Source organism: Anabas testudineus, chromosome 12, assembly GCF_900324465.2.
Source record: "Anabas testudineus chromosome 12, fAnaTes1.2, whole genome shotgun sequence".
NCBI lineage: Eukaryota > Metazoa > Chordata > Actinopteri > Anabantiformes > Anabantidae > Anabas > Anabas testudineus.
Genome location: NC_046621.1, coordinates 2,962,945 through 2,988,895, shown reverse-complemented (window position 1 = coordinate 2,988,895; position 25,951 = coordinate 2,962,945). Strand labels below are relative to the sequence as shown.

At 40.7% G+C, this 25,951-nt stretch overlaps 4 protein-coding genes across 5 annotated transcripts; 2 read left to right on the top strand and 2 right to left on the bottom strand.

Annotated features, from left to right (window-relative positions):
• The first annotated feature begins 3,732 nt into the window (after window positions 1-3,732).
• crhbp (corticotropin releasing hormone binding protein) lies at window positions 3,733-7,069 on the top strand. Its single transcript, XM_026355996.1, has 7 exons — window positions 3,733-3,842; window positions 3,943-4,036; window positions 4,273-4,430; window positions 4,928-5,138; window positions 5,528-5,673; window positions 6,225-6,342; window positions 6,436-7,069. The coding sequence occupies exons 1-7, from the start codon at window positions 3,753-3,755 to the stop codon at window positions 6,588-6,590; spliced, it is 972 nt and encodes a 323-aa protein (XP_026211781.1). The 5' UTR covers window positions 3,733-3,752; the 3' UTR covers window positions 6,591-7,069.
• Window positions 7,070-11,581: 4,512 nt separating this feature from the next.
• s100z (S100 calcium binding protein Z) lies at window positions 11,582-14,623 on the bottom strand. Of its 2 annotated transcripts, XM_026355733.1 has the most exons (4): window positions 14,455-14,623; window positions 14,270-14,361; window positions 13,997-14,187; window positions 11,582-12,059 (listed from the first exon to the last, which is right to left on the bottom strand). In XM_026355733.1, exons 3-4 carry the CDS (start codon window positions 14,135-14,137, stop codon window positions 11,904-11,906), a joined length of 297 nt encoding a protein of 98 aa, XP_026211518.1. In that variant the 5' UTR covers window positions 14,138-14,187; window positions 14,270-14,361; window positions 14,455-14,623; the 3' UTR covers window positions 11,582-11,903. The 2 variants fall into 2 exon arrangements, with proteins under 2 accessions (XP_026211518.1, XP_026211519.1); XM_026355734.1 differs by having other exon boundaries at window positions 14,270-14,623.
• Window positions 14,624-19,470: 4,847 nt separating this feature from the next.
• On the top strand, window positions 19,471-20,382 carry ch25hl2 (cholesterol 25-hydroxylase like 2). Its single transcript, XM_026356297.1, has one exon. The coding sequence runs from the start codon at window positions 19,483-19,485 to the stop codon at window positions 20,380-20,382; it is 900 nt and encodes a 299-aa protein (XP_026212082.1). The 5' UTR covers window positions 19,471-19,482.
• A 3,149-nt stretch (window positions 20,383-23,531) lies between these two features.
• f2rl1.2 (coagulation factor II (thrombin) receptor-like 1, tandem duplicate 2) lies at window positions 23,532-25,913 on the bottom strand. The gene is made up of 2 exons (XM_026356202.1): window positions 25,757-25,913; window positions 23,532-25,117 (listed from the first exon to the last, which is right to left on the bottom strand). The coding sequence occupies exons 1-2, from the start codon at window positions 25,821-25,823 to the stop codon at window positions 24,018-24,020; spliced, it is 1,167 nt and encodes a 388-aa protein (XP_026211987.1). The 5' UTR covers window positions 25,824-25,913; the 3' UTR covers window positions 23,532-24,017.
• Between the last annotated feature and the right edge of the window lie 38 nt (window positions 25,914-25,951).

Genomic DNA, 25,951 nt, shown 5'->3' with positions numbered 1-25,951 from the left:
GATTCAACAGGCTAAAATTATGAAAGAGGGGTTGAGGGAGCGTAGGACATCACAGAATCCAGATCTCCAGGAGTCTGTATTAAGATGAGGAGGATAACCTCCCTATTTTAAAGATACTGTAATGTTTGTTTTAAACATTATTTAGATGCAGGTACAGTGATTTTACTACTAACAAAAAACAGACAGGCTAGTTGGGAGGAAGTGTCCCCTTCAGAAGATGAGGAATATCCTGAAAATGAGGCCTCTGACATGACTTTGATGAACAACAGAGACCCTCAGCTACTCCGTACACAAACACCAACAGAGCCAGTCTAGTAGTCTGCAGCCTATGAATGAAATCTAATGGAGTGGAGGACACATGTAAGCATGCTCAGATCAAACCTCGTACCCCTGCCACCATTTGTATTAGTCTGAGCATCAAAACGTGCGACAGACTGTCAATGAGCCGCGGCAGTTTGTCGTGAGATAAGAAATGCAATTCTTTGTTTTATTACTGACAACATGGGAAAACAGGGGGACTGAAATTTTACCAACGATTTCAGAAAGTTTTCATTAACATGTAATTTCTGTTGAATGTGAGGCCAGTTTATCAGTGTCAGGGGGGAGCAGATACAAGGCAATATCTCAGTCACATCACACCATCTCAGTCACAGTGTTTGGCTCGTGACCCTGTGAGGCAGCATGTTCAGAGTTTATATCGGTGTGTGTGGGGCTGTTATCTGTGGTCGGGGTTTATTTGGTTCAATTTTTAATAAACTTCTGACAGTAAAGCATATTCATCTTAAAAGTAGCTGATGCATTTTGGGTTTCATCGTTTTTCAGATCCATTTATTAGGTTTTAGACTCGAGTGGAGGACAAACAGAAAAGACTGTTGAAACGTCAGCAGCAGATTTTCCATCTTATGTTGGTCCATTATAGTTTGTCTACAAGCTCCAACTCATACAGATTTAATGCTTCTTATGTAATAAAGTGGACATTAATTATGTCCAGTACACTCAAACTAAAATATAATGTATTTGACTTTCAGAGGATACAATGGGGAGCATCTGACTTGATGAGTATAATGAAGCTTCTTCACCAGCACTTAATGATTTCTGCTGTTTAATCACACGTCTCAGGATTAAATGAACCTCTCCAGTGGCCAAAGAAAACTCCCAAAGCACTGGTTTCTGCTTTTTCTGTTTGCCTTCTACTGTATACAGATATTTTACCGCATTATCTAGGGCCTGATTTGTTAAGTTTAAATATAAACTAGGACTTGTAGCTTATCATGGCAATGCAAACATGCAGTTTTGTCCTGCTCGTCACTGAGAGTGGGGATTACACCAAATCCAATATCTGCATTTGAATGGCCTGACCTTTTCAACAGCCTGCGGCACCTGCAGACCTCTGGGACCCAGCTCAGACAGGTGCAAGACAAGTACTCATGTCCTTGACTCTAAATAAAATCTGTGCAAGCGACTTCAAACTTTTCAACAATGAAGTTTTTTACCCTCAGTTCAGTTTTCTGTGACTATAAATGAGGAAATCATGAAACGTAGATAAAGAAGAAGAGCAAGATGTGAGACACAAACATAATATGTATTTTACATGATGAGAGAAATTCCTCTTGATATTGTCTAGTTCATAACGAGCAGCTGTTTCTAATTTTGTTGAATCTCTACTCGATACTGCTTATTTGGTGATGACCCAGGTTTCACAGAGTCTCCTCACCTCCAGGGTTTGTTAGGGGCCACGTCACACAAGGCAGGCGTGAACGCAGCTTTAGGGAATATACTCTGGGTGTACAGTGAGCGCTGGATAAATCACAGCAGGTTGTTACATGGGTTAGACATCGGTGTTGAGCGAATATAAACCTCCAACGGTCCGATGTTGTAATTCTGGTTCTCCATCCTGTCTCTCAGTCCTAGAAGAAAGATCTTTTCTGATGTTTCAGCCTTCTGTAAATCTGCAATGACTCAGTTCTCTATAATCAGTAATACAGAGACTAAACCTGGATCTTTGAGGTACATCCATTGCACACTTCATGCTACTGGACAGTGTAATGTTAACATTAACACACTGCATCGTTAGCCTGTGGACATTATTCTCCCTGTTAGGTGTTTGATTGCTGTCAAATCAAAATCTTGACCTGACGACAAATGTCCAGTTCCCTTTCTCTAAAGTTTTGCTCTAACTTGTGAACAGACTTGGAGGGATTGGGATGTAATGCCAACATTGTCTTTAACCACCTCTCCCTGTGTTTTGAAATGTTTTAATTTGTAAATAAATATCTGTTTAATTTATTTTCATAGATGTTAATTAAGCAGCTGCTGTTCATTTTAAGGCAGACAATCAAAACAGCAGCAGACTCACAGTTGACTGATGGAGAAGAACGACTTTTACACTTAAAGCAGATTTTACAAGACATTTAATGAGTGTGTTACCATCACTGGAGAGTAACTGGGTATTATTATTGTAACCAACAGGCTAAAGGTGAAGTCTGGGAGGCCCACAGAAATCTCCAAGCACTCACCTCCGGGTTTTAACTGGAGCTCAGAGCTGGAGTCCTGTCGTGTGTCGCTGGAGCAGCATGTGTGGAGACTGTGGTGAAGTGTGGTGACAGGTCGTGGCCGAGCCATGGCGCACAACACAGGAGGCCCAACAGCAGTTCATGTTTTACAGCGCAGGTCCAGTTTAATCCAGGCACTGACTGTTTCTTACGTGTGTGAGGTTCACTTTGGTAATTGTGGAACTTCCTTCCGTCCAGTTGAGCTGTTTTTTATTAAAGTTAGACGTTAACATCATCACGTCAGTCTAGATCACCTGTAACGCAGCGTCTCCGCGCTCCCGCCATCTTTGTGTGCGCTGAGGAAACACAATTACGCTTCACTCTATAGGCTGCTGGGTACCGAGGGAGGGGTCTACCGTGACCTTTGACTCCTGTTTGCCACGCTTCTCTTGTTAATAACTGTAATTTGAGATTAGTACAAACCGCGTTAATCTTACCAAATGTTTTTATTTTTGGTGATGGACCACAGCAGCAGCACAGTTTGGCCCTGGTATGAGCTGAATATGGTGGTTGTTGATAGGTTTTTTTTGTTTTGTTTTTTTTTTTTTCATTTTCTCCAATGCAATAAAAATTAAATGTATTTAAGTATTTGACTCGTGATCTAATTTTTTTTGTGACAAACTAAGCTTCATGAGGAGTAAGATTGTATCACATGATCTTCATCATCTTGCGCATTATTTGGCCACATGAAGCCACAGTAGGTGTTGTTCCATTAATTTGATGCTTCCAGATATTCCAGATATTTATGATTGTTAGTATTAAATGCACATAATCAATGATTTCAGTCAATCATCTGACCAGTGCTGTGTCAGAGAAACGTCGAACCAGTGCGCAGTGATCTACATTAAAGCAAGTTTCAGTCGTGGATCAGTTGTTTAATGAGCACTGTGGACCAGACAGATGAGACAGTTTCAAGGAAGATGACGCGTGGTTTTGGCATCAGCTGCTCATCTCTGTCTCTGTCTTTGACTATCTCTCGTCACGCTTGTCCATCCTTGCTCTCGTCACAACCACGCAGTTGATGGAGGAAGGGAGGAGAAGGGGGGATGTGGGAGGTGAGGTGAGGTGGGATGAGAGGGGTCCACGGTGGGTGACAGCGACCCTGTCAGTCGCTCGTTAAAGGACTTGCTCCTATAAAAAGCAGCACTGGAAGAAGCGCAGCACAGACTTTCTCCGCTCAGGTGCGCCTTGCAGACAGAGATGCGCGTTATGGAGCGCACTTTCCGAGAGCAGCTCTTCTTTCTGGTGTTGTGTCTGTTTGTCCTCAAGGGAGACTCCAGGTATATCGAGGTAAGTTTTAGCACATGCTTTAACATATACAATGTGATTCTCTCCTTATAATGTCCATGGGCACCTGTCAAACTTTATAAACTTGCATTTGTTTCTGCAGAACAACGAGATCTCCAAAGATGATTTATATTCGTTTTTCAATTCGGAACTCAAGAGAGAAACAGCAGAGGAGTTGATGTATCGCAGACCTTTACGTAAGTCACGAATCATGCAATAACAATTTAATGCTTCTTCAGTCCATGCGTATTTTTAGTTGTTTTTTATCTATAAAAGGATAAAAAATATAAATTCATGACATAAAAAGACACTAGAACTAAAACAGTTTATTACTAATGACTTTAATTAAGATATTAATTCAACAAAATCAAAAAGCATCTAAAGCTTACACATATAAAGCCTCCATCTGTTGTGTGAATCATGTGTTTCTCAGGTTGTTTGGACATGGTGGCAGTGGAGGGTCAGTTCACCTTCACTGCAGAGCGTCCTCAGCTCAGCTGCGCAGCTTTCTTCATGGCAGAGCCCAATGAAGTGCTCAGTGTGGATTATGACAGTGTGGACATCGACTGCAGGGGAGGAGACTTCATCACGGTAAACTGAACCCTTACATGTAAACAACCCCACAAGTCCCTGCATCATGTGTTAAATATTATCAGGAAGCTAAAACATGAACAGTAACAGATTTTATTTCCACACAGTGAACTTTAATTGTAAAATAAGTGACACCTGTTGCATGGAGGCTAATTCTCATATCTACTGTACAACAGTGTGCTTATTTAGTAATCCGTGCACTTCTGCATGCCCACTGGGACACAGGCTTACAAACACCTCCTGATGAAATAAAAGCTCTCATTTAAGGCACTTGTGCACAAACTGCTTACGTTAAGACTGCATGCTGATGCTCTCTACAGGTTAAATAGTCTAATCTGAGATTTTGTGCAAGTTAAGATGCACAAAAACTGCTCAGAGTTCCAAGTATTTTATCATAGAAGTAATTTTACTTTTAAAAGAATTGAAAGAAAACTCTGAAGTCATCTTTAATTGAAAATAAAATCTCACTCTCGGCTTCTTCTCGGTTTCCCATAAAGGTGTTTGACGGCTGGGTGATGAAAGGAGAAAAGTTCCCCAGCTCCCAGGACCACCCGCTGCCTCTGTACGAGCGCTATGTGGATTACTGTGACTCGGGGTCACTGAGGAGAAGCGTGCGCTCCTCTCAGAATGTGGCCATGGTCTTCTTCCGCATTCACAACACTGGCAGCAGCTTCACCCTGACGATCAGGAAACATATCAACCCTTTCCGTGAGTAGACTTTAGAAGAACCCAGTGAAATGTGTGCAGATGGAAATGCTTCAGCTTTGTGCTTACTCTTGGACGTCTGTGTGTGATCAGAGTGATGCAGTGATTAATGTGTGGGTCTGGGGTGTTGACACAAGCCTAGCAGGGTGCTTTAGTCATCAAGTTCACCAACAGGGGACAGTTCGCCTCCAGGGTTTCTGGACCTGGACCACAATCCCATCGCAAATGCTGTGATATGGAAACCCAAGGGAAACTCTAACTAGTTCATAATTTCTAGAGTTTTTATAAAGCATCACATGGTTTGTTTTCACAGCTGCTTGTTTGTTAAAATGTTCTTTATTATTCTTACTAATCTCCCTGTTACTGCTCCGTTCTTTTTCATCTCCTTGCAGCCTGTAATGTTATGTCCCAGTCACCAGAGGGCACTTACACAATGGTGATCCCTCAGCAACACAGAAACTGCAGCTTCTCCATCATTTATCCAGTGGCAATTGACATCTCAGAGTTCAGCCTCGGACACTACAACAACTTTCCCAAGGTAAACTGAGAACTCAGGTCTGCTCTCTGTTAGAGAGCAGGAGACTTCAGATCATTTTACAGCTAAAGAGCCAAACGTTTCCATGAGCAGTTGGTGGAGAACAAATACAGAGCTAAAAGGAGAGTGAATGAAAATTGGATGTCAGTGTGACTACAGCTCAGTTTTGCTGCCCCCAAGTGGCCAATGCTCATTTGCTATAATGGAAACATGTTTTGTCAAGATTGAGTTAAGAGGAAAATCAGAGGGTCCAAGTGGTTAATGTCGTCTCCCAACGACGTCAAGCTAAGCTGAATTTTCCTCGTGATCATTAGTATGAGTCATATCCAGCTTTGGGAACAAGTGAGCAATCATGTTATTATCTGACGAACATAAGCACCATTTACACAAGTGTGTGAGTTTGCTTGTCCGTGCAACTCTTTACTTTTTTATATCCAAACCATAATTTTAGACTTTAATTATTTTGCTTTTATATTTTTTTTTCGTTGTGCTGGTACATATGACGGATTCGCTGTGATAAGCTGAAAGATCGTACCCTCGTGTTGTTTCCACAGAGGTCCATGCCTGGATGTGTAGAAACAGGAGATTTTGTTCAGCTGCTGGGCGGAAATGGCATCGACACATCAAAGCTGCTGCCCATCACAGATCTATGCATCTCTTTCACTGGCCCCAGTGAGTACACACTGATCTCCTTTCTGTCCCTTTTTGTTCAACAAACCAGCTCGTTGATCTAATTCTTAGTGTTTCCTTCTCTTCCGCCTGTAGCCCACATGAAGATCGGCTGTGACAACACGGTGGTGAGGATGGTGTCCAGTGGGAAGTTTGTCAGCCGAGTGTCTTTCAGTTACCGGCTACTGGACAGCCAGGAACTACAGACAATCAAACTCAACAACGTCGAGGATTTCTGTTTCAATAACTGAGCAGGATCATAAAGTGACAAATGTATTGTTTGACTGCAAACATTTTAAAACAGATTTTATTAAAGCAACACATCGACTAAGCCAACACATCTGGCTATCAATCTACCATAGAGGAAGTGTCGAAAACCCAAAGACGTGAACATTAAAGTGCATAAAAATATATGAAGGCACAGCAATATTATAATGTTTAATCTGGACGATTTTCTGTGTTTCTTTTTCATCTTTGATTCATTCTGGTTGTTGCTAAATAAAGCTTAATGAAGTGTCCTTTGGTGTTTGGTGAAACTGCTATTGTTTTTATTTTTGCCTTGTGTACAACATGTGCATTTATTAATATTATACTGACATCATGCGTGGGTTCATGGTCAACATTCTTGAAAGGAAATGGTGCTTAAATGAATGTTACCTTCTATTTATGTTGCTGGATGATCCATGGTGCGCTAAGTCATTTCCTGCCAGTGATGATTGAGGGTAATAGGTGAAGTGTTCAGTAGGATAAATACACGTTTTTTGCCATTATGCAGGTAAATTTGTACAAAACGTTTTTGTAATAAAATTATACTGCATGACAAAGCACTCAGCTGTGGTTTTGTTCTTATTGCAGTAAGAAACAAAGCCGTGCAGCAGCATAACACTCATATTAAAACACATTAACGAGATGTTGCACACAGATTCTACAAATTAAAATCAATCTAATGTGTTTTACATTCATTTTTGTGGTCAAATAATGAAATGCAGGTTTTATTCACCACTCATTCCTGCAACTATTCTTGGCTCTTCTGTGTACTGATCCATTAAATTACTTTCAATTCATTAGTTTCAGTGGAGGAACACATATGGGAGGTGTTTATTGCTCCACCTTTCCAGACAGCACAGCTTGTTTCTTCAGCAGTGGCTAAAATAGTTTGACGCACACTTTTTTTGATTCAATTTCTAGTAACTTTGGTCATACGAAAATGAATATGTGTAACAATAGTTTTCATTCAGGGATTGTGTAGAATCAGTTAATATTCTTCAGTTAACATTAATATCACTCATGATGCCGTTCAGCTTGTCAGGGGAGCACGTGCGTCATCCTCTCAGATGTGGCCTGATGTCAGTTTCTCTGACGACTACCTCTGCTCGCTGTAACTACAGCGAGAACACAAGGCGATATCTCTGAAGATGATGGTTTGATTGATGGGCACTTTGCTGCAAAACCAATAGGAGGACTGGTGATTAAAGACCTGCGGGTGTATTATCTTTGACAGACACCTGCAGCCACAGATTAACGAGTGTGTGGCGACGACCATCACAGCTCTAATTTCCAATGAAGACATTTAGGATGTATATAAAAATGCCCTTTTATTTTCCTGCTGAAGCTGGACACTAGCTTTTTCAAACACATGTCTCATATATAAATTGTCACAGGCTGTGCTGCAGTCACATCACGTTATTTTATACCATCAAACTGTTGATGCTCATAGGAAGTACGTGTTGGAGTGGCAGGTTGATTATGATGATGATGGTTCTATCGAACCCCTCTATTACTCTACAGAGTGAGAAAATCAAGCATGACATTTTAATCTGCCCTTTCTGGGAAGGAAAATTACCAATAATTTGTCAATCACACAGCAGGTGCTTAAAGTGGCTACAGACACTCAATATTTTGAGTGGAGTGCCTCTCAAAGCATCATCATCATTTTAAGCAATAACGATGTTGCTTTAATAATATCCTGGGCTGCATATGTGTGTGTTTGTGAAGTTATTTCCTCATTAAGTTTTTTTAAACTGCAGACTAAGTTAAAAATTTATTTTTAACGTGACTGTGTGCCGATGTCTGTCTGTTAGCTGATGGATTTGCTTGTAGGTTGCTTCACCACTATGGTCTAGACTGAAATATACAACAACCTTTGAATAGAGGACACAAAACAGAGGCCCGAGGACCCAAACACGGACACACAGCAGGGGAATCGGGCTGGTTTGGCAGGTCTGGTGATCAGAGATTGGGAGAGGTAAATGGAAAGTGTCAGTAGACAAATACAAACAGGGAAAAAATGAGAGTTGTGACATTCTGCTGACTTATTACAACCACATGACGAACATATTACGATTACGACCATGTCTGTTGTGTGGATTGCACAATAAGGGTTGATACAATTATTTATGTAAATTATAATATATAAAACATTCAAAAGCAGTTAACACTTTATACAGTACTGTGTATTTGATTTAGTACAGCCACTAGCCGGCTTGTAAATGACAAAGAAGTGACAAAGAACATAAAGATCATATTGTTCTGTGATGTGAGTCAGTTTACCGTCTTAATTAATAAATTAAATATTTCCAAACTGCTTAATTGAAATTTATCTTCTCACACGGAGACAAATGTGAGGATGTTGCGAATCACATTCACCTGAGACACTGTTAGTGATGCAAAGCCCATCTGCTGTCTTCGACTGTTTTCTTTCCACTGTGGGAGAGTAAATACCCAACAGGGGCTGCAGGCCGGTGTTTTTTCTATCGTGTCCCATTGTCTTCCCCCAGAGGGATGACCACAACAGTTTCCACACTAAAGCAAGCTGTGGAAAATCTGTCTCCTCACGTGCTGCCCTTCTTAATAAGATCATCCTCCATCTGTTGCTACAGAGGTGTTCAGACATGTATTGATGATTCGTAACCAACCAGAGAGTTATTTCTGCATGACTGATGCATTTTGTAGCTTTTTATTTTCTTGTAATTTCATAAGACTTGTAACTTTAATTTGAGGAAAGACAGATTGGCACATTGTGTTGTATGTTAGTGTGTATTTTAAATCTAGTTGTTTTGACTGTTTACTGCACATACAGCTTTTATTATTAGCTTGAATCTATCCAAACCACATGTTAATGGCTGTTAAAAATTAGACATACACACTTTAATAGCACTGAAAGGTTTAATACACTTTGCAACACTCTTGACGTGTTACTTTGCACTATTATAACTATAACATTACATATATCATCATACATTCAGAATAATCATTATTTTCTTTGATACCATGCTACAGCTCTAGATTTATTCTTGCAGGTTGCTCAAAAGTCTTCAAAACATTTTTTTAGATCTCCCTGCGACACCCATCAGTAAGGTGCTGGATGCTATTCGTCCTTCACCAGCTAACAAATCCCTCACCTCTACCTGCATGTACAGCAATTATAGGAAGACTGGTGCTCTGCGCTTCCAATAAAACAAAAACTTAACCACTTCCAATTTTCACTTTCGCCATTATCAGCTGAGACTGTACGAAGGCTGAAACCATGACACACGGGCACAGTCCACCGTTAATGAGGGGTTGTGACACAAACAGTGACGCACAAAGTGACGAAACAGGGGAATTGACAGCATGTAGGAGATTGAGGCCCTGAGGCATTTTTTAAAAGACATTCGTTGCAGGTAGCAGCAACATTTGGAAAAGTGACACTTACGGATAAACTGTCCTGTCCAAACGGAACCTGTAGGAAAAATAATCATAAAATCCCATGAAACAACTCGCTGTCGTGGCCTTCTTAGCTTCAGGATATTACTATAGTGATTTTTGTTTCCCTTAATATCACATCCTTAATCTTCTTAATCAAAAACATAAAAACCACATCTTCTTTTATTTGTCACACTCTGACCTTGAGTTTCTTTTGTCTCTCTGTGTTTCTTGAGTCATGAGGGTGACGTTTTACTAAAGTGTATGTATAAATAAGTTCTTTATAAATTATTTCTTATGATTTCAGTGCCTGTAAACACAAGTTATTCTTAGTTTGCTTGTATAAGAGCCTTGTCTCTCCCACCATGTGGTTGTTTGAAAGAGTTGCATGTACACTTCAGGTGCAACCATTTTTGTTTTAAAAGTTTCTTAATTGCCAGTAATTTCTCCCACACAGACCGAACTTGATGTGGATGATTACACTGACACAGAAACTATCAGAGATGGTCACGACTGATGACTCAAACCTCACAATCTGAAGGAAAACTATTGAAAGCCAGTTCCCGAATATGGTTTTCTCAGGAAATAGACAAGTTAATGAACACATTTTGAAGAATGTGGAGGGCAATCATCACAAAGAGTGAGAATATAAATATCCACATTTAAAAATTATCAAATGACTCTTATGATTGATTACAACCTTTTAAAAATTGAACAAAAAACCTAATTACTGCATGGCATCTTCCCATGGGAGATAGGATGATTATCCCGCTCGATTACAGCCAATCATAGAGAAATTGCATTGTAATGGTGCGGGCTTGTGCAAGCAACATCTGCGCGCATAAAAGCATCACACTTGCAACTGTATCTCAGTTGCTGTTTCAGTAATTTTCCTCCATGTCACAGCTGAGAATGTCAGTTGCCAATTAACTGTCTGCTTTGGTATTTTGGGACAACGGTCGTTCAGAGGAAAACCCTTAGAAAATACAGCTTCAGTCGACACTTTTGTCCTCCACAAGGTGAGAGCATCAGCATTTCTGCTTGAGGGGAAGAAGTTTAAGTGCGATTGGCTGATGCTGCAGGACCCAGGTGGTCGATGCGTACTGGGATCGCCATGCGTCATCGAGGCACGGTGCACAGTCATTTCCAAGAAACACAGCCTCAGAATACCGAGTGGTTTTCATTCACACATACAAAAACGTATTAAAGTAAATTCACTCTGCACTGCAATTAAGAATTATTTTGAGGTGCTTTTGTTTCAATAGAGCATTTTCATTTTTATGCTGCTCCTTTGTTTTCAGGCTCCTGGACACGTGTAGCTCCCACTTACACCATAAGGAAGTTTATTTGGTAGAACTTTGGTAGATAGTCACAAAATGGGACTAACGTGGAAGGTTGAATTTTGTCTTTAGATATACTTTTTTTAAACTTTTTAATCAATTTTTGCTCTGGACTTCATCCACATATATGCCAAAGCATGCACTATGAAACACGTATGCTAAAATCTGCAGCGAACAGGTAACAACCAAAGAAAAGTAACATGCTCCAGAGTGCAGTTTATTTAGTGCATAAGAAGACTGAACAGCACAAAAGTATAAAACATTTAAAATCAGTCTCAGCTGGGACAAAATCTAAAAGAAAATGATGACAGAGGGTTTGAAGACTCATTTTAAAAGAAGAAAGGTGTTTGGAGGCAAACGCCACTAAGGGACTTGACAGTAAGTGTTTTATGTGTCTGTGAGTGTCTACTTACATAAAAATCACATTTACAATCCTAAACCACGACAAATAGTCATTAATCATTCAACTGCTGGAACATTTACTGTGACGACATCTTTATACTTCAACTGTTGATTTTTACAGTCAGTTTACATTTTGTTTTACTTGGATGTCTTCTTCTGCTGTTGGAAGAAGTCATTACAAGCAACCGTCAAGGCGGCCACCAACACAACAAACTCGTTGAAATCCACCTCGTTGTCTTTGTTAGAGTCCAGGTCGTTCATGATCTTCTCCACCAACATCGGATCCTTCTGAGACTGAAAACAGAACGGAGGAGATTATTAATCCAACAGTTGCAGATGAAATTCTGACATATATGGAGCTTTTAGTATCTATAAACCAGCACGAGTGACCTTTCAGATCCACATACGTCTGTATACCATCATTTGATTGTGCTAATCATGCACGGCATTTCTTACTTTGCTCATTTCCTCCAGGATCGAACCTCCCGACCTCTGAGACAACACTGATCTTTATGTTGTGTCACTCTTGTCACATTAAGATCCAGTTCACACTATGGGCTAGTTCAGATGGAATTTCTCTTATTAGGAAAATGTCACCACATTATGGATTTATATTTCTAATGGGGAAACAAAATCAACAAATATCTTGTTTATTTTATCTGTGTGAAGTTACATTTGACTTATGTGTTTGTCCTCCCTAGTACCACTCTGTTTAACAGTCCAACAGCAACATAGACTTAACAAAAAAATAAATAAACACAAATTACTGCTAATAGGAAAAGTAAGAGCACGTTTTCTGCTCTTTTAACTTTTCCTGGGGAGCTCAATTCTTCTACTTTTCCACTAAAGATCTCTAAAACATTTGTTGTTATTTATTTTTAAAGCTAAAGGTTGAGGACGTATTGGGGGCCTGCAGTGCTGAATGTTGCTGACTGGTCAGATATGAAAAACAAACATCCCGTTTGTTTTCATTGCTACAATAAAGAATTAATTAATTATAGCTGCAAATGCTATTTGAACCTGAATGCAGACGTGGAGAATGAGAGGGGGAGCTAGTTTACGCCATCTTCCTTGGGTTGTGTCCCTGCTATGGAAATGCAAATCACTGGAGTGACTTCTTCCCCGGGGACGCTTCCTGGATTTAAGTGAGTGGAAAGAAAAGTAGCAGGAAGTTTTACTGTTGGAAATGCATCTTTTTATTTTGAAGTGGATGGCTGGACAAAACCCTGTGTCACAGTCACATGGAGGAATTTAATTTAAATAAATCTAATTGTAAAGAGAAATAATTACATTTTCAATCATTTCCTTTTTTAAATTACAAATTTGAAGCTAACCAGGTTTGTGAATATAATAAATATAAATAATATTTGTAAAACTGTTTCACATTAGCTATTTCTATGTAAATAACAAATACACGAGCACTAAAATAAAAGTTTATCTAATTTAAATTATAAAAATGAGAAGTTTCTAATGTGTAATTTATCAAGCCTGGGCCAAGTCTTAAAGCTTCCTTTGGAGAAAACCGAGGGTGAATGCTGGTCTCGCTGGGGCTGCGTCTATTCTCAGAGGTGACTACAGCCCGCGGGGATGTTGTGACGTCATGGGAGTGTCTATATTTGGACACGATATGGGCCACTGATGATGATGTGTGAGCACCTGAGGCTTCCCATCCGCGTGAGGGAGAACAAAAAGTGAAAAGAAGAAAAAAAAAGCATATCTGAAGGCATCAGAGGTCTCGGGCCTCGTCTGTTTTGTTGACATGCTGGTCTGCCTCATTTGAAATCACAAGCTTGTACACACTGCTATCACACACACTCAGGGGCTGAGGCTTATCTCAAATGACCTTATCTATCTCCTTCTCCGCATCCTTTATTCCCCACAGTGCTACGATGGGAGAACCACCAGCAGTTACACTTTGACAGCACAAAAGCAATCAATGAAAAAACAATTTCCCTGAACAAGGTCAGAGTGCTCTTTCTCAAATAATATTATTGAACATATTAAACCCATTATTGAATCTAACTTTTAAGAGACTGAGACATGAGCAAAATCCACAGAACGTACCGTTGTGGATCAATTAAGGAAATCCATGGAGGTGCAAAGGTCACACAGTGAACAAACACATTCCCAATAGTTATAATCTACTGACAGTAAGGTTGGACAGGCTTCCTCCTGGGAAGTGCTCTCTCTATTCAAAGGTGGAATGGAAACTAAATAAAAGTCTACTTTACCGTGAGGAAGTTGGTGAGCTCGCTGTTCAAGAGCTGCTTCAACTCGCCCTTGTTGAGCTTGAGTTTGTCTCCATCATTTCCAGAGTAGTTGTAGAAAACAGCTATCAGTGCATCCATCGCACCCTCGAGCTGGCTCGGCATTCTGCTGGAAGGATGAAAAACTCTCGCAGCTCGTTGAAGAAGAAGAAAACCTTAAAGTAAACCAAACCCACATCAGTCACAAACAATCAGACACAAAGTTGGTATTTGTCAGCTGGAAAGAGGAGCTCCTACCTGGTTAGAGTCCTGCACAAATGGGATGATCTGACGCGGCACAGCTTGTTTATTAAGAAATTAGGAGAAGCTAAGTGGGCCAGCCTCTATCTCTGTGGCGATAATTAATTCCACAGGTGAGACACCCATGGCAACTGTCTTCCTTTCCAGGTTTTAATCAATGCTGTTAAGTGAAAAACATGTACCAGTGTGACCCTGCAGCACCCATGGGTTTCATCACCCCCTGCGCCATTCGTAGGCCTTCACACGTGTGTCTGTATCATTTAATACATCCCTGAAGTGACTCCTGCACTCTGCAGACAGAGGAGTAATTCTACTCGTTAGAGTAGTAGTAGGAAGAACAGAATAGTTTAATGTTTTCATCACAGCGCTAAACACATTTTGCACCTTCTTTTGTCCTTGAATGTCTAAATATATGTCCACGACCCGTGAAAACATTGTGGCGCCATCAATACACGAGTGAAACATCATTCGGTTTCTATGGCACATTGGATCCTTATGACGTCTGTCACGGAAATTTAGTGCAGTCATGTCCTGATGCTTAATTAGAAGCAGCACGAGGGAAAAATATAATTCGGTGAACTTTACTCAGGGGATACTACAAATTTCCACTATTTTGTTTTTTACTTGAGAGTACAGAAAACATTGATGTCATCCACAGTGGTGTAGTAGTATATAAGATATTGTACTTTTTAATTTAGAGATATTTGTATATCTGTTGATAAGATGAAAAAGAATAATGATAACCTACATTTTTGTGATACTAAATAATGAATTGTTTTGTTAATATATTCTTTTTTCAGTACGATGGTGAAAGATTAAGACCAAAATCTGAATACAATTTACAACCATGTAGATTTATATTTATACAAAAACAGCTCTTTCTCTTAAAAAGATTAGGATTTCAGTGATTAAAGTGACTTTTCTTTCAGTATTCAACTAAATCACCATCATTTCCTAATATTCTGGGGACACCATCTATTCATTATCTTAACTGAGTTACAGGAGCCAATCTCAGCTGCATTTAATTGTCCTGTTGCACTCCAGTTCACTCCTTTTCAATTCTTCGTGCATCTTTTAATAATCTGTTTTCATCTTCATCCTTTTTGTAGAAATGATCATACGACCCTGGACCCCTCTGTCTCATCCAATCTCAGGTGTATTTTATTATTTTTCTAGCCGACATGTCGCCATCTTCTCAGTTTCACCTTATGGTCACACTGCAGGGTTTATTTTTAGCGGCAGCAGTATTCATCCTTTGTCATTTCTTGTCCTTCTCATACACCACTGTCCCGTCTCTGAGCCTGAATTCACAGAGAATAACACTCGATTCAGCCCCCAGCCCCCAAAGACAGCACCTGTGGGATGTTGGTCGTTAGGTGTGCCTGCAACTTTTGTGATGAAACGGTTCCTCTCATAGCTGAGAATAGTAGTTGATGTGCAGGGAGGTGACCCATAAAACCCCCACAGCAGACTGACACCACATCAGACAGGTGAAATCACTTTCATACAACTGAAACTAAAACTTATTGGGTTGTCCTAAGATCTCTGCATTGGATTTGGTTTCTGTGCACACATGTCACAGCCTGGCTCAAAGGAAGGACAAATAGAAGAGGACTAATCTGTCATACTGAAAGCGTGTAAAATTAAGTGAAATGAAACAAAACTTCACAAACCATGTGCCCAGGAAGAGACAGACAAAATGGCTGAGTCCACCACCTTATATGCCCAGAGGAGGAGCCAAGACAATGATGACTTCCTGCCAAATAAAAGTCCACACAAAAAGTAAAAAGTGCCGTCACAAACACAACTCCCGATCTTCACATCTCACATAATTTTCAACAACAAACATTTTCATGGAAAACCAGATTCTGTAAAAGATGAATGTAAAAACATCCTGAGACAAAAATAGAAACACAGATTCTGTGCTGCACTGGACTCTTGTGTCTTTTAGGAGGCTTTTTATCGCCCTGCTCATGTTTTTTATGTGGTGGAAACCTCATCTCCTGCCTACACGACAGGTGATGTATTGTTTTATATCCACTTGCGTTCCCTCAGGTCCTCTGCACTGTCTTCAAGGTCACTGGTAAAACAATAGGACATCATGCCTCTATATGGTTCACGTCTTAGCATTCACGCGTATTTCTTAAACACAGAGAAAGTGGCTCAGTGAAATTAAAATATTTACATTTAGTTTTAATGAATGAACCGAGTAAATCTAATCTAATCATATTGTAACTCCAACATTTTTTGCTTCCAGTGGAGCTAGGACACCCTGTCACACCTTCAGCAGCGAGGATACGGAGAGCGGACTGTACTCAGGAAGAAGACGTCCAACCCCTGGACCAATGTGTTACCCTAGCTGTGACTCTCACTGTCAGCATCAATGTAAATAGCCGCTGGAGGATTTCTCACTGTCTGTATTTCAGTGACTGACTTTGACTAAGTTAGTTCCTTTCAGAAATGAGGATTTGACAGTGGTCTTTGTTATCTAGTGTACCCACAAATGTGGTTGTGTGTTAATACTGATTTGTTTTATTGTGTTTCTTGTTTTTGTTTGTTTGAGCCTTGTGGTCAAGGTGCTTTATTGAGACACTGTCCAAAGCTTAAATATATCCAGTAAAATGAATAAAACATTGTGTGTCATCAAGTGGGTTGGGTCATATGTGCAGTGTGGATTTGTTTGTCCAGAGGGACAGTGTGGACACCTTGTCATCGTCTCCTCAGACACCTAGTGGTGCACATTAGTGAGGTGGTGAAATACTGAGCATCTCATTTATTTTACCAACACGTCTCTGTATCACAGATCCCATGATGCTTTGTGCTTGTCTCTATGTGCTGCTAAAGCTAATGCTTCTTATCAGTTTGGACAATGTGCCAACAGCTGTAGTATATTTCCTGTAAGGGTCGATACTTCTGGATCTGACAGGTCAGACAATCAGTGGCCTGATCTTCTACTGCAAGCTAGTAGTTATTTGACTGCTGTGACTTTCACAGTTTTCACTCCGAGGAGGAGTTGACATTAAGGTCCCGCAGGAAACACTAGGCCCACAATCACTGTAATAAGAGTTTCCAGACAGTACAGTTTCACTGCATGTTGTCAATGAGTCACCAACCTCTGGATTTACACACACTGGTTTCATTTTGAATCACTGGCTCTCAACATATTTTATGAATGAGCCACTCGTGCGGATAAATATTGGAGTACACAGTGTTACTAGTTGAAACTGGATTCTACACAGTATAAGCCGTAGTGTTGATGTAATACTCCATTCTTGTTGCTCGTCACCCACTCATTCATGTCCTTCCCCTATTACTAAATTTAAACTGTTTTCTTTTCCAAGTCATAGATGTTAAACCCTTATAGAAACAATGACACATCAGATTAATTTTACTCACCCTGCAAAATCCAGTTACATTCACAACTGGACTGCAGTGTTTTCTGTGAAGAATGGATTTTTACTGCCCTCTACTGGCTCATCTGTGCTATTAGAACATATTCTGACCATCTAGCAAATTCTAATCTGTTCTGCTCTCTGTTTAATGAGTAATGCAGTTCACTTTAATCTACTTTAATCTCACTCTAATCTTCAAAATGTGTGTGTTTATACATAGAGTTCTATGGTTTGTGTCGCCACACTGGTTTAGTTGCACGTGTCACTATGATGTACATGGCGACATTTGGTTTTGCCTTTAAAAAGATCAGTAAATTATAGAATAATGTATGTCTCAAGTGTTATAGTGAGCACCACAGTGAGTATTTTTTAAGTATTCTCTCATAGTCTGGGAACTGGGAAATATGTTTCATTCTTTTATGGCTTAATTTAGTGAAAATAACGACTATTATCTTAAACAGGAAGTGAAGTAAGGACAGCCAGTGTTATTCACTGTTCAGTTTAAGAATCTGTTTGCATGAATTCACCAGTAAAAGCAAATTTGCATTTTGCAAATCGCTACACACACAAACATCCGTTATGCAATTTCTTATTCTCACAGTACAAACTTTGTCTCGAAGGAAAGATTTGACGGAAACATATAAAATATGATTACTTGTTTTCTTACTGAGCATTAAATTAGAAGATTGATGACATTCTCATTCTTGTCTGTTTAACATGTATCTACAGCTAGTTAGTGTAGTTTTAAATGAGTTACGCTAATTAGTTAATACATTATTAGTATTTCTATAACATAGTGACGTTTATTTGTTTACAAACAGATTTGACAGATACACCTATTTTTGAATATGTCTCTGATAAACCTACATGTGTGTATTTATTCAGCTGCAGCAGGCATATTCATTCAATAAGCTTTGTGAGAGTTAAACTCTAAAAACTGACATATTTCTCATAGTTTTAGTGCATTTGATTAATAAATAAATATGCAGACCATGGCAGAATTAGCTCATGTCTGACTACAGTATGTAACACAGGGTATCATATGATATTCATCAAAACCTCTCTACTGCATTTCCATGTGGCACCATGGAAACAGGAGCTGTGGTAGCTGCCCTAGTTCAGCTTTTAAAAATGAAATCGTCTCTGTAAACAAACTCAAACTGCCAACAACAATCCAGCATCAGAGAGGAAATGCTTTTGAATTCATGTCTCATTTGACAGCATCTCTATGATTAATTACTCTTCTGAGCTCGTGATTTGTGTATGCATGAGTGTGTGTGTTGGTGTGTGTGTGTGCATTTTGCATGTGTCTGATGATCTGAGGGAGGCAGACACATTCACAGGCTGATTACCAACATGTAGCAGCGATTACATAACCTGCTGTAGCATACCTAGTGTTTATTCTGTCAATATTACACAGCTAGAAGACACTTTGTGTTTTCCAACAAAGTCAAATTCAGCAGTAAACGGAAGCTCTAGCTCCATGATTTGGGTCAAAAATGAGAGCTGCTGTGGCCCGGCTCCTGAATCCTGGCTGCGGTCCTTGTCCCCATAAAAAGGGCCTTTACACAGCGCTTTCTTTTAAAATGCAGAGGGTGGAGGGGTGGAGGTGGGGCTTGAATATACATAAGAGGCTAAGACAGTCCGCCAGTCCAATTTGGCACAACATCACCAGACAATTTGCTGTTGCTTAACCTATACGAGGACGCTGATTGGATCTTTCCATTCATTTAGACCCTCTTTATCCTGTCCTGGGGCTCGTTAGAAAATAATCCTCTTGGATCAGCCCTCTTTTAGAAGAGAAACGCCACGTTAGTGATGAGCACAGACAGGTTACTCAGAACTGAGGCTTTATCCTGGATGTCGGATGTGGACAACGTGACTGGGGGCCAGTCTCAGGACTTGCTCCTGCAGCCTGCCTGGGACTACCTCCTCCAGAACCACTACGACCTCCTGAGGAGCCCTCTCTTCCCTGTGGCCCTTTCTGTCACCACCTACTTCTTCCTGGTTGGTGGGTACACTGTGCTGGACCTGCTGGCTCCCACCTGGCCCTGCATCAACCGCTTCAGGCTCCATCCTGATAGACCCATCACCTGGCCTAACATCTGGACTACCCTGGGTGTCACCATCTACAACCACCTGCTTTACATCTTCCCTGCCTCAGTCGCCCAGTGGTTGTGGATGCCACCGACCCCTCTTCCCCATGAGGCACCAACCCTCTTGAGCTTCTTCCTGGGCATCCTGGGCTGCATGGTGGTCTTTGACTTCCAGTATTACCTCTGGCACTTGATACATCACCGAGTTCCCTGGCTGTACCGCACCTTCCATGCAGTGCACCACCAGTACAACCAGACTTTCAGCTTGGTCACGCAGTACCAGTCTGGCTGGGAGTTGTTCAGCGTGGGATTCTGGGCTACAGTAGATCCCATTCTGCTCCAGTGCCACTGCCTCACAACGTGGGGCTTCATGGTTTTCAACGTCTACGTCTCCACCGAGGATCACTGCGGCTACGACTTCCCCTGGTCCATGCATAACCTGGTGCCCTTTGGCCTCTGGGGTGGTGCACCCAAGCATGACGCTCACCACCAGCGGCCCGGCACTAACTTTGCTCCATTCTTCTCTCACTTGGACTGGCTGGCAGGCACCCACACAGTGCCAAATCCCTCCAGCCACGCTGCTGCAGGAGAGCCAGAGGAGATGAAAGGGAGAAAAGACTAGAGAGCTTGAATTAATCTCTCATTGACTCTGCCTCTCTTTTACTTAAACTGCCTCTTTTGTACCTGCTCTCATTCCAGCACTCTTGTTCTTTCTCTCTGCTCTGCTGTCTCTCTGCCTTTCCTCTCTCTTTGATATTATTATACTCACTCACTCTTCCACTGCTCTCTAACAGAACATGGACATTCTTCACACTTCACGAGCTGATTGCCACTCTAACATTTCTTGACTGTCTGGTAAGTTGTTGCGAAGAATTATGTTTCTTTCTTGTGCAATGATAGCATAGATTATCCTGTACTGGTGTACTATGTACATTTATGTCTTGATGCATTATTATGACGTCTCCATGCTGTTCTCAGGTCAATTTCAATACATGTATAACAAGTTTTGACCTATCTTGAAAAAAATAAAAGCAAAAACACCCGATTTGTTTTGCTATATTTCACTAAGTAGCTCTCATTGAGTATTTGCTGACGGTAGGTGGTGTGATCTGTCAGGGCGATTACCCACACGTTAGCACGTACATTCTCCCCCTCTCCCTGCTCAGCACTCTCACTCACATGCATGAATAGAAGTCTTTTAGCTGCATCCCAGTATGATGCGTGGGCGCAATACTAATCTATCATCTTCTCTTTGAGGCAAAATGCTCTTACTGGAAGAGCTCTTAATTAAAGGCCCTAAAAGAGAATATCTGTGAAGCGCACTCTATAGCTGCAAAAACTAAAATTAAATGTCTTGAGGATATCTGCAGCAGGTCTTCTCTGAAATGCTTCACTGTTTTGGAACAGTAGAGACGACCAACAGATTCTTTGACTCAGGGCGAGTGTATCTGTAGTTACAGTTCAGCTGTGCAGGAACGTAATTTCCAGGGTTTTCACTGACATATGATATTACTTCAGCGTCCACAAATCAACCAGCAGAGGTCACTTTTCTACCTAAAACACATCAAAGGATACAAACACTTCATCTCCTGCAGAGAAAGCTGCTTATTTTAGCAGATTAACCCCTAGCAGATAAATTGATCCACACTTTTCCTTTTGTAAACTGGCATATGTAATTATATCACACTATAAATGCAATGAGTCATAACCGATCAGTGCTTTACACTGGCACTGTCTGTGACTACTCTCTTTGTTTTTCCTCAATGCGAAATAAAACCTGCAGCAAGAACTGGTTTTGCATGTTTCTGGTTCACGAGAAGACTGACTGTTGCAACATGTCATGTTTATTATAGAAACACTGACTTCATACACCTCAGTACAACTGCCTGTTTAAACTGGTCGATCACTGGGATCATAGGCCTGCTTTAAATAAACAGGTCTGGTAATGACATGGATCATTAGTGTGCATGTATTTTTACCATTAGTGACTGACTAGTGAGCTCTAATTGAGGAATTTGCCAATAATCACTTTAATCCTATTGAGTTTCTATTAATAACTTGGTCTAATAAGTGCAGAATATCAAGAACGTATTTAGTATTTTCTCATATTCTTATACTTGACCATACATGAGTGTTGTGGTACGGATGGTAGATATCCCATAAATATTTCATCATGGGCATTTAATGTGTGAGAAGCTGCAGAAGCAACTCGACAGCCATGTGCATTTTAAAAACACTGAATTATTAAACATTGCTGAAGCTAAATAAGATCAACAGATTTTAATCGGGGATTTAAGAGAATATTTCCGCATTTTGGGGAAAAAAACACTTAATCGCTTCCTCACTGACGGGACGATAAGAAGATTGATGCTTTCATCTCTGTATGCTGAATATGAAGCTAATGCCTGCAGCTGGTTAGCTTAGCTTAGCACTTTCTGTTTGTTCTATCCACATTCAAAATGAAAAGGAGTTTTTTATGGCGACTGGATTAAGTGCAGAACTTGGAAAAGCACATAAGCTCATCATGAGAGCAAACATTCTTTCCATCTCAACACTGCGTCTCATGGTTCTCAAAGCAAAGTTAAGCAGAATAATGTCGACTGTGTAGGAAACGTTCCATGTTTGTAAAATGTGCACATACGAAGTTATCTGCCCTTCGTTGCTACATGCTTATTCATACTTATTAGCACCGCTACAGGAAATGTCACTCTATAAATCACGATCCAACTTCTCAAGCAACAGTAGATTTCTCAACTTTTGCAAATCACAACTCTCACAGTCTCAGTTGACTGCTTTAAAAATAACTGATACTTTATATAACTACATAGTTATGGTTTCTCATTTTGAATTAAGTTAAATCCACATCCTCTCGATATAATCCTGATGGTATTTTATTAAGTTTTTATCTCAGACGTTACGTAACACTTTTATAAGCCCCGTTTGACAGGAGCTGTGTAAATGTAAGTGGCTCGGGAGTGGCTCAGAGTACCAGGTATTCCACTACAGAGAGCTGACAAAAGGTAAAACGACACCGTCTCATTAAACCGCCTGGAGCTTCAACACGTGATTAAACAGGAAGCCGTCACCATTCACAGTCTGTGGGAGTGAGTGAGGGAGTTTGTACCTGGGGGAGGGTAATGGCTCTTACAACTGGGTTATTGCTTGAAACAAAGCAGCTCACCTACTTCTTATCTAGTGATAAAAAGTCAGCACCATTCAGTTCAGTTGCCCTTGTTGTCACTAAATTGTCTTTTAGAAGGAAGCACATTGTAGTAGACAGAAAGTAGAGCTGCAAGTTTAACTATCAATCAGGAAGTGAAGTCAAACAGAGGACAACTCACCGGAGTTACTATAAACACAAATGATCTCTGTCTTAGTTACATGCAAAGTGAACTTAAAGTGAAACCTGTTGTATGGTGACCTATTTAGATCACCCTCAAGACAAGCCCCATCACGCTCTTACACATTCTTTACTGAAACTCCGCTCTGACTCTTTTTCCTGTGTGACCTCATCTTCTGAGAGCAGAATCATTAACAACTAAGAGAACATTAACATGAAGTATTTGTTAAAATCAAACAAACTGTACACTTATTGGCACCGTGACACATTCCACAGATTCTTAACAAATCACAGAGATTGATCCTTGATGATGATGATGATGAGTGTTGTGTCTATTTCCGACTGTATGGTGACAAATGAAGCCACGTGATTCGGCAGACACGACTTGACCTGCTTACATGATGGTGGAAATGAGTTTCACAGAAACCACATCCTGATTGTATAGTTTAATTAGGAAACTATGTAACAACAGCTCTTTCTTAAAAGTTTAAAAAACATCTTAAAAGCAAAACAAAACAGGGTTGGATATTAAGTTTAGCTTTTCTACATAGACTTTCTGTACATGTCATATTCCCCAGTCAGCCAAAGGTTGGGGAAGAAAACAGGAAGGACATTTTGTGCAGCCAAGAGGACTGAATGGCAGTTTTAAAAAGGAATTCTCTCTGTTTATATATAATAACAGTAACAATATATATTTATGTTTCACATTTAACACTAGTAACAGCTCACAATGAAGTCACACACATCTTAAAATGTCATCGCAGCACAGCCATCTTCACATTTACAATTCATCTGATGGTGACATAACAGGGCTGTGTTAATTATTGCAGATCTATCTACTGTGTCCCAGTGCCACAAGAGTCTGTACGATCCCGTGTTAACAGCACGTCAGAGCATTCGATACCTCCTTTACCTGACTAACAGGTGCTGCTCTGTGTGTTCCCACTGTCCGACACATATGACTTGCTCTTCTTGGAGTACTTCATCGAACTGAAAGACACTCTCATTCTCTCCACAGTCCTGCTGCTCCTGCACAGCAACGTGTTCTTGACCTGGTCCCTGAAGTCCTCCGACACAAAGTAGTAGATGAACGGGTCCAGGCAGCTGTTGAGACTCGCCAGACATAACGTGGAGATGTACAAGGCGTAAGCATTGTTTACCTCCCCTTGCTTCAGAAGGAAGTAGTGCACCACCAGCATGATGTTACTGGGAATGAAACACACTAAGAACGTCACCAGGACGGTGACGATCAACGCCACGGCTTTATGTCGGTTCTGCTTTGCCGTACTCTCCTCCATGTTGTTCCCCAGAGCCCTGAGCAACAGGACGTAAGCCACGATGATCACAATACAGGGGACGAGGAACACAAACAAAGCCATGAAGTTGAAGTAGTAGAAGGGGAGTTTGACAGAGGGAAATGGATCTTTGACGTTTTGTATGATGCTGACATCGTGGCAGGTGGTTATGTTGAGCTCACTGAGCTTGGCTGTGTGCTCGTACAGGTACAGAGGAGTGGATGTGAGCCAGATGAAAGCCCAGACAGCTACGCAGACACCGATAGCCAGTTTGTTGTTCTTCCTGTGGTGGGACAGAGGATGAGCCACGACCCAGTACCTCTGCACGCTGAGGCAGGCGATGAACAGAACAGAACAGTACATGTTCCCGTAGAAGAAGCTCACGAGGACCTTGCACAGCGGCTCTCCGTAGGTCCAGTTGTTCCCGTTTAGGTGATAGGCAACTTTTAGAGGCGTCCAGATGACAAAAAGCAGGTCGGCCAGGGCCAGGTTGGCCATGTAGATGGACGAGGGGTGCTTCTTCTTGGTCCTTATGAGAAACACCCAGAGGGCCATGGCGTTGGTAGGAAGTCCCACCACGAACACGATGATGTAGATGATGGGGAGGAAGACTGTGGTGAGGGTGCTCTTCAACGCGTCTGATGTCGTTGGATCCACAATATATTTTCCTGACTCTTTAGGGTCCTCAACCACGATGAACCCCCGTCCCTTATCCCGTTGAGCTAAATCGAAATAAATGACAAAAAAAGTACAAATTAGTGCTGAAACAACAACTGGTTAAAGACAGAACATCATTTGATTATTATCATTTATTTTAGTTAAATGCTTTTACAGCTTTTCTAAAAAAGTACCTGTGAGTTTCTGACTGCTGGTCCGACAGAGGAAGTTACTTGAAAAATGTCCTGTTGTGCTAATTTTATTTATATTTAGGAACTTTAAAGGAATCAAATCTAAAAGATTGATCATTGAACAGAAGTGACTGTATACGTTCAATAATCCTAATTCAACCATTATTGCAGTTTACTGAAATAGAAATAGAAATATTTCCCGTCTATTGTAAAAGTTATTGGTCATGTATAAAACTTCAGTATTAAAAATATATTAACTTATTTCTCTTAAGTAAATATATTAAAATATATTAACTTATTTCTCATATGGCCTACATTTCCCGACAGTCCTGTGTTAACCTGGTTTGACATAAAGTCGGTCAGACGTCGCTCTAATCCTTCTTATAGGTTTTAAAACATAGATTTTAACACTTCATTCTTCTACTAACTCCTCTCCTGAGGTGAAGCTGGACGTGTGTCGTCAGCAGGTGACCGAGTCGAAAACAAGAATCTGACATCAACCTGCGAACTTACCTGAAACATTAGAGACAGAAAAGCAGCAGAAAATCACCAGGAGCGACAATAACCGAGTAAAATCCATGTCTGAGCGCCGTCGACCGTCTCTGAGCTGCAGTCTGTGAACGAACACTCACAAATGTCGTTTTCCTCCGACGGGACACACCCCGAGACTACCTGTCGGTCCGCTGACGTCATTACCGGTCCGCTCAG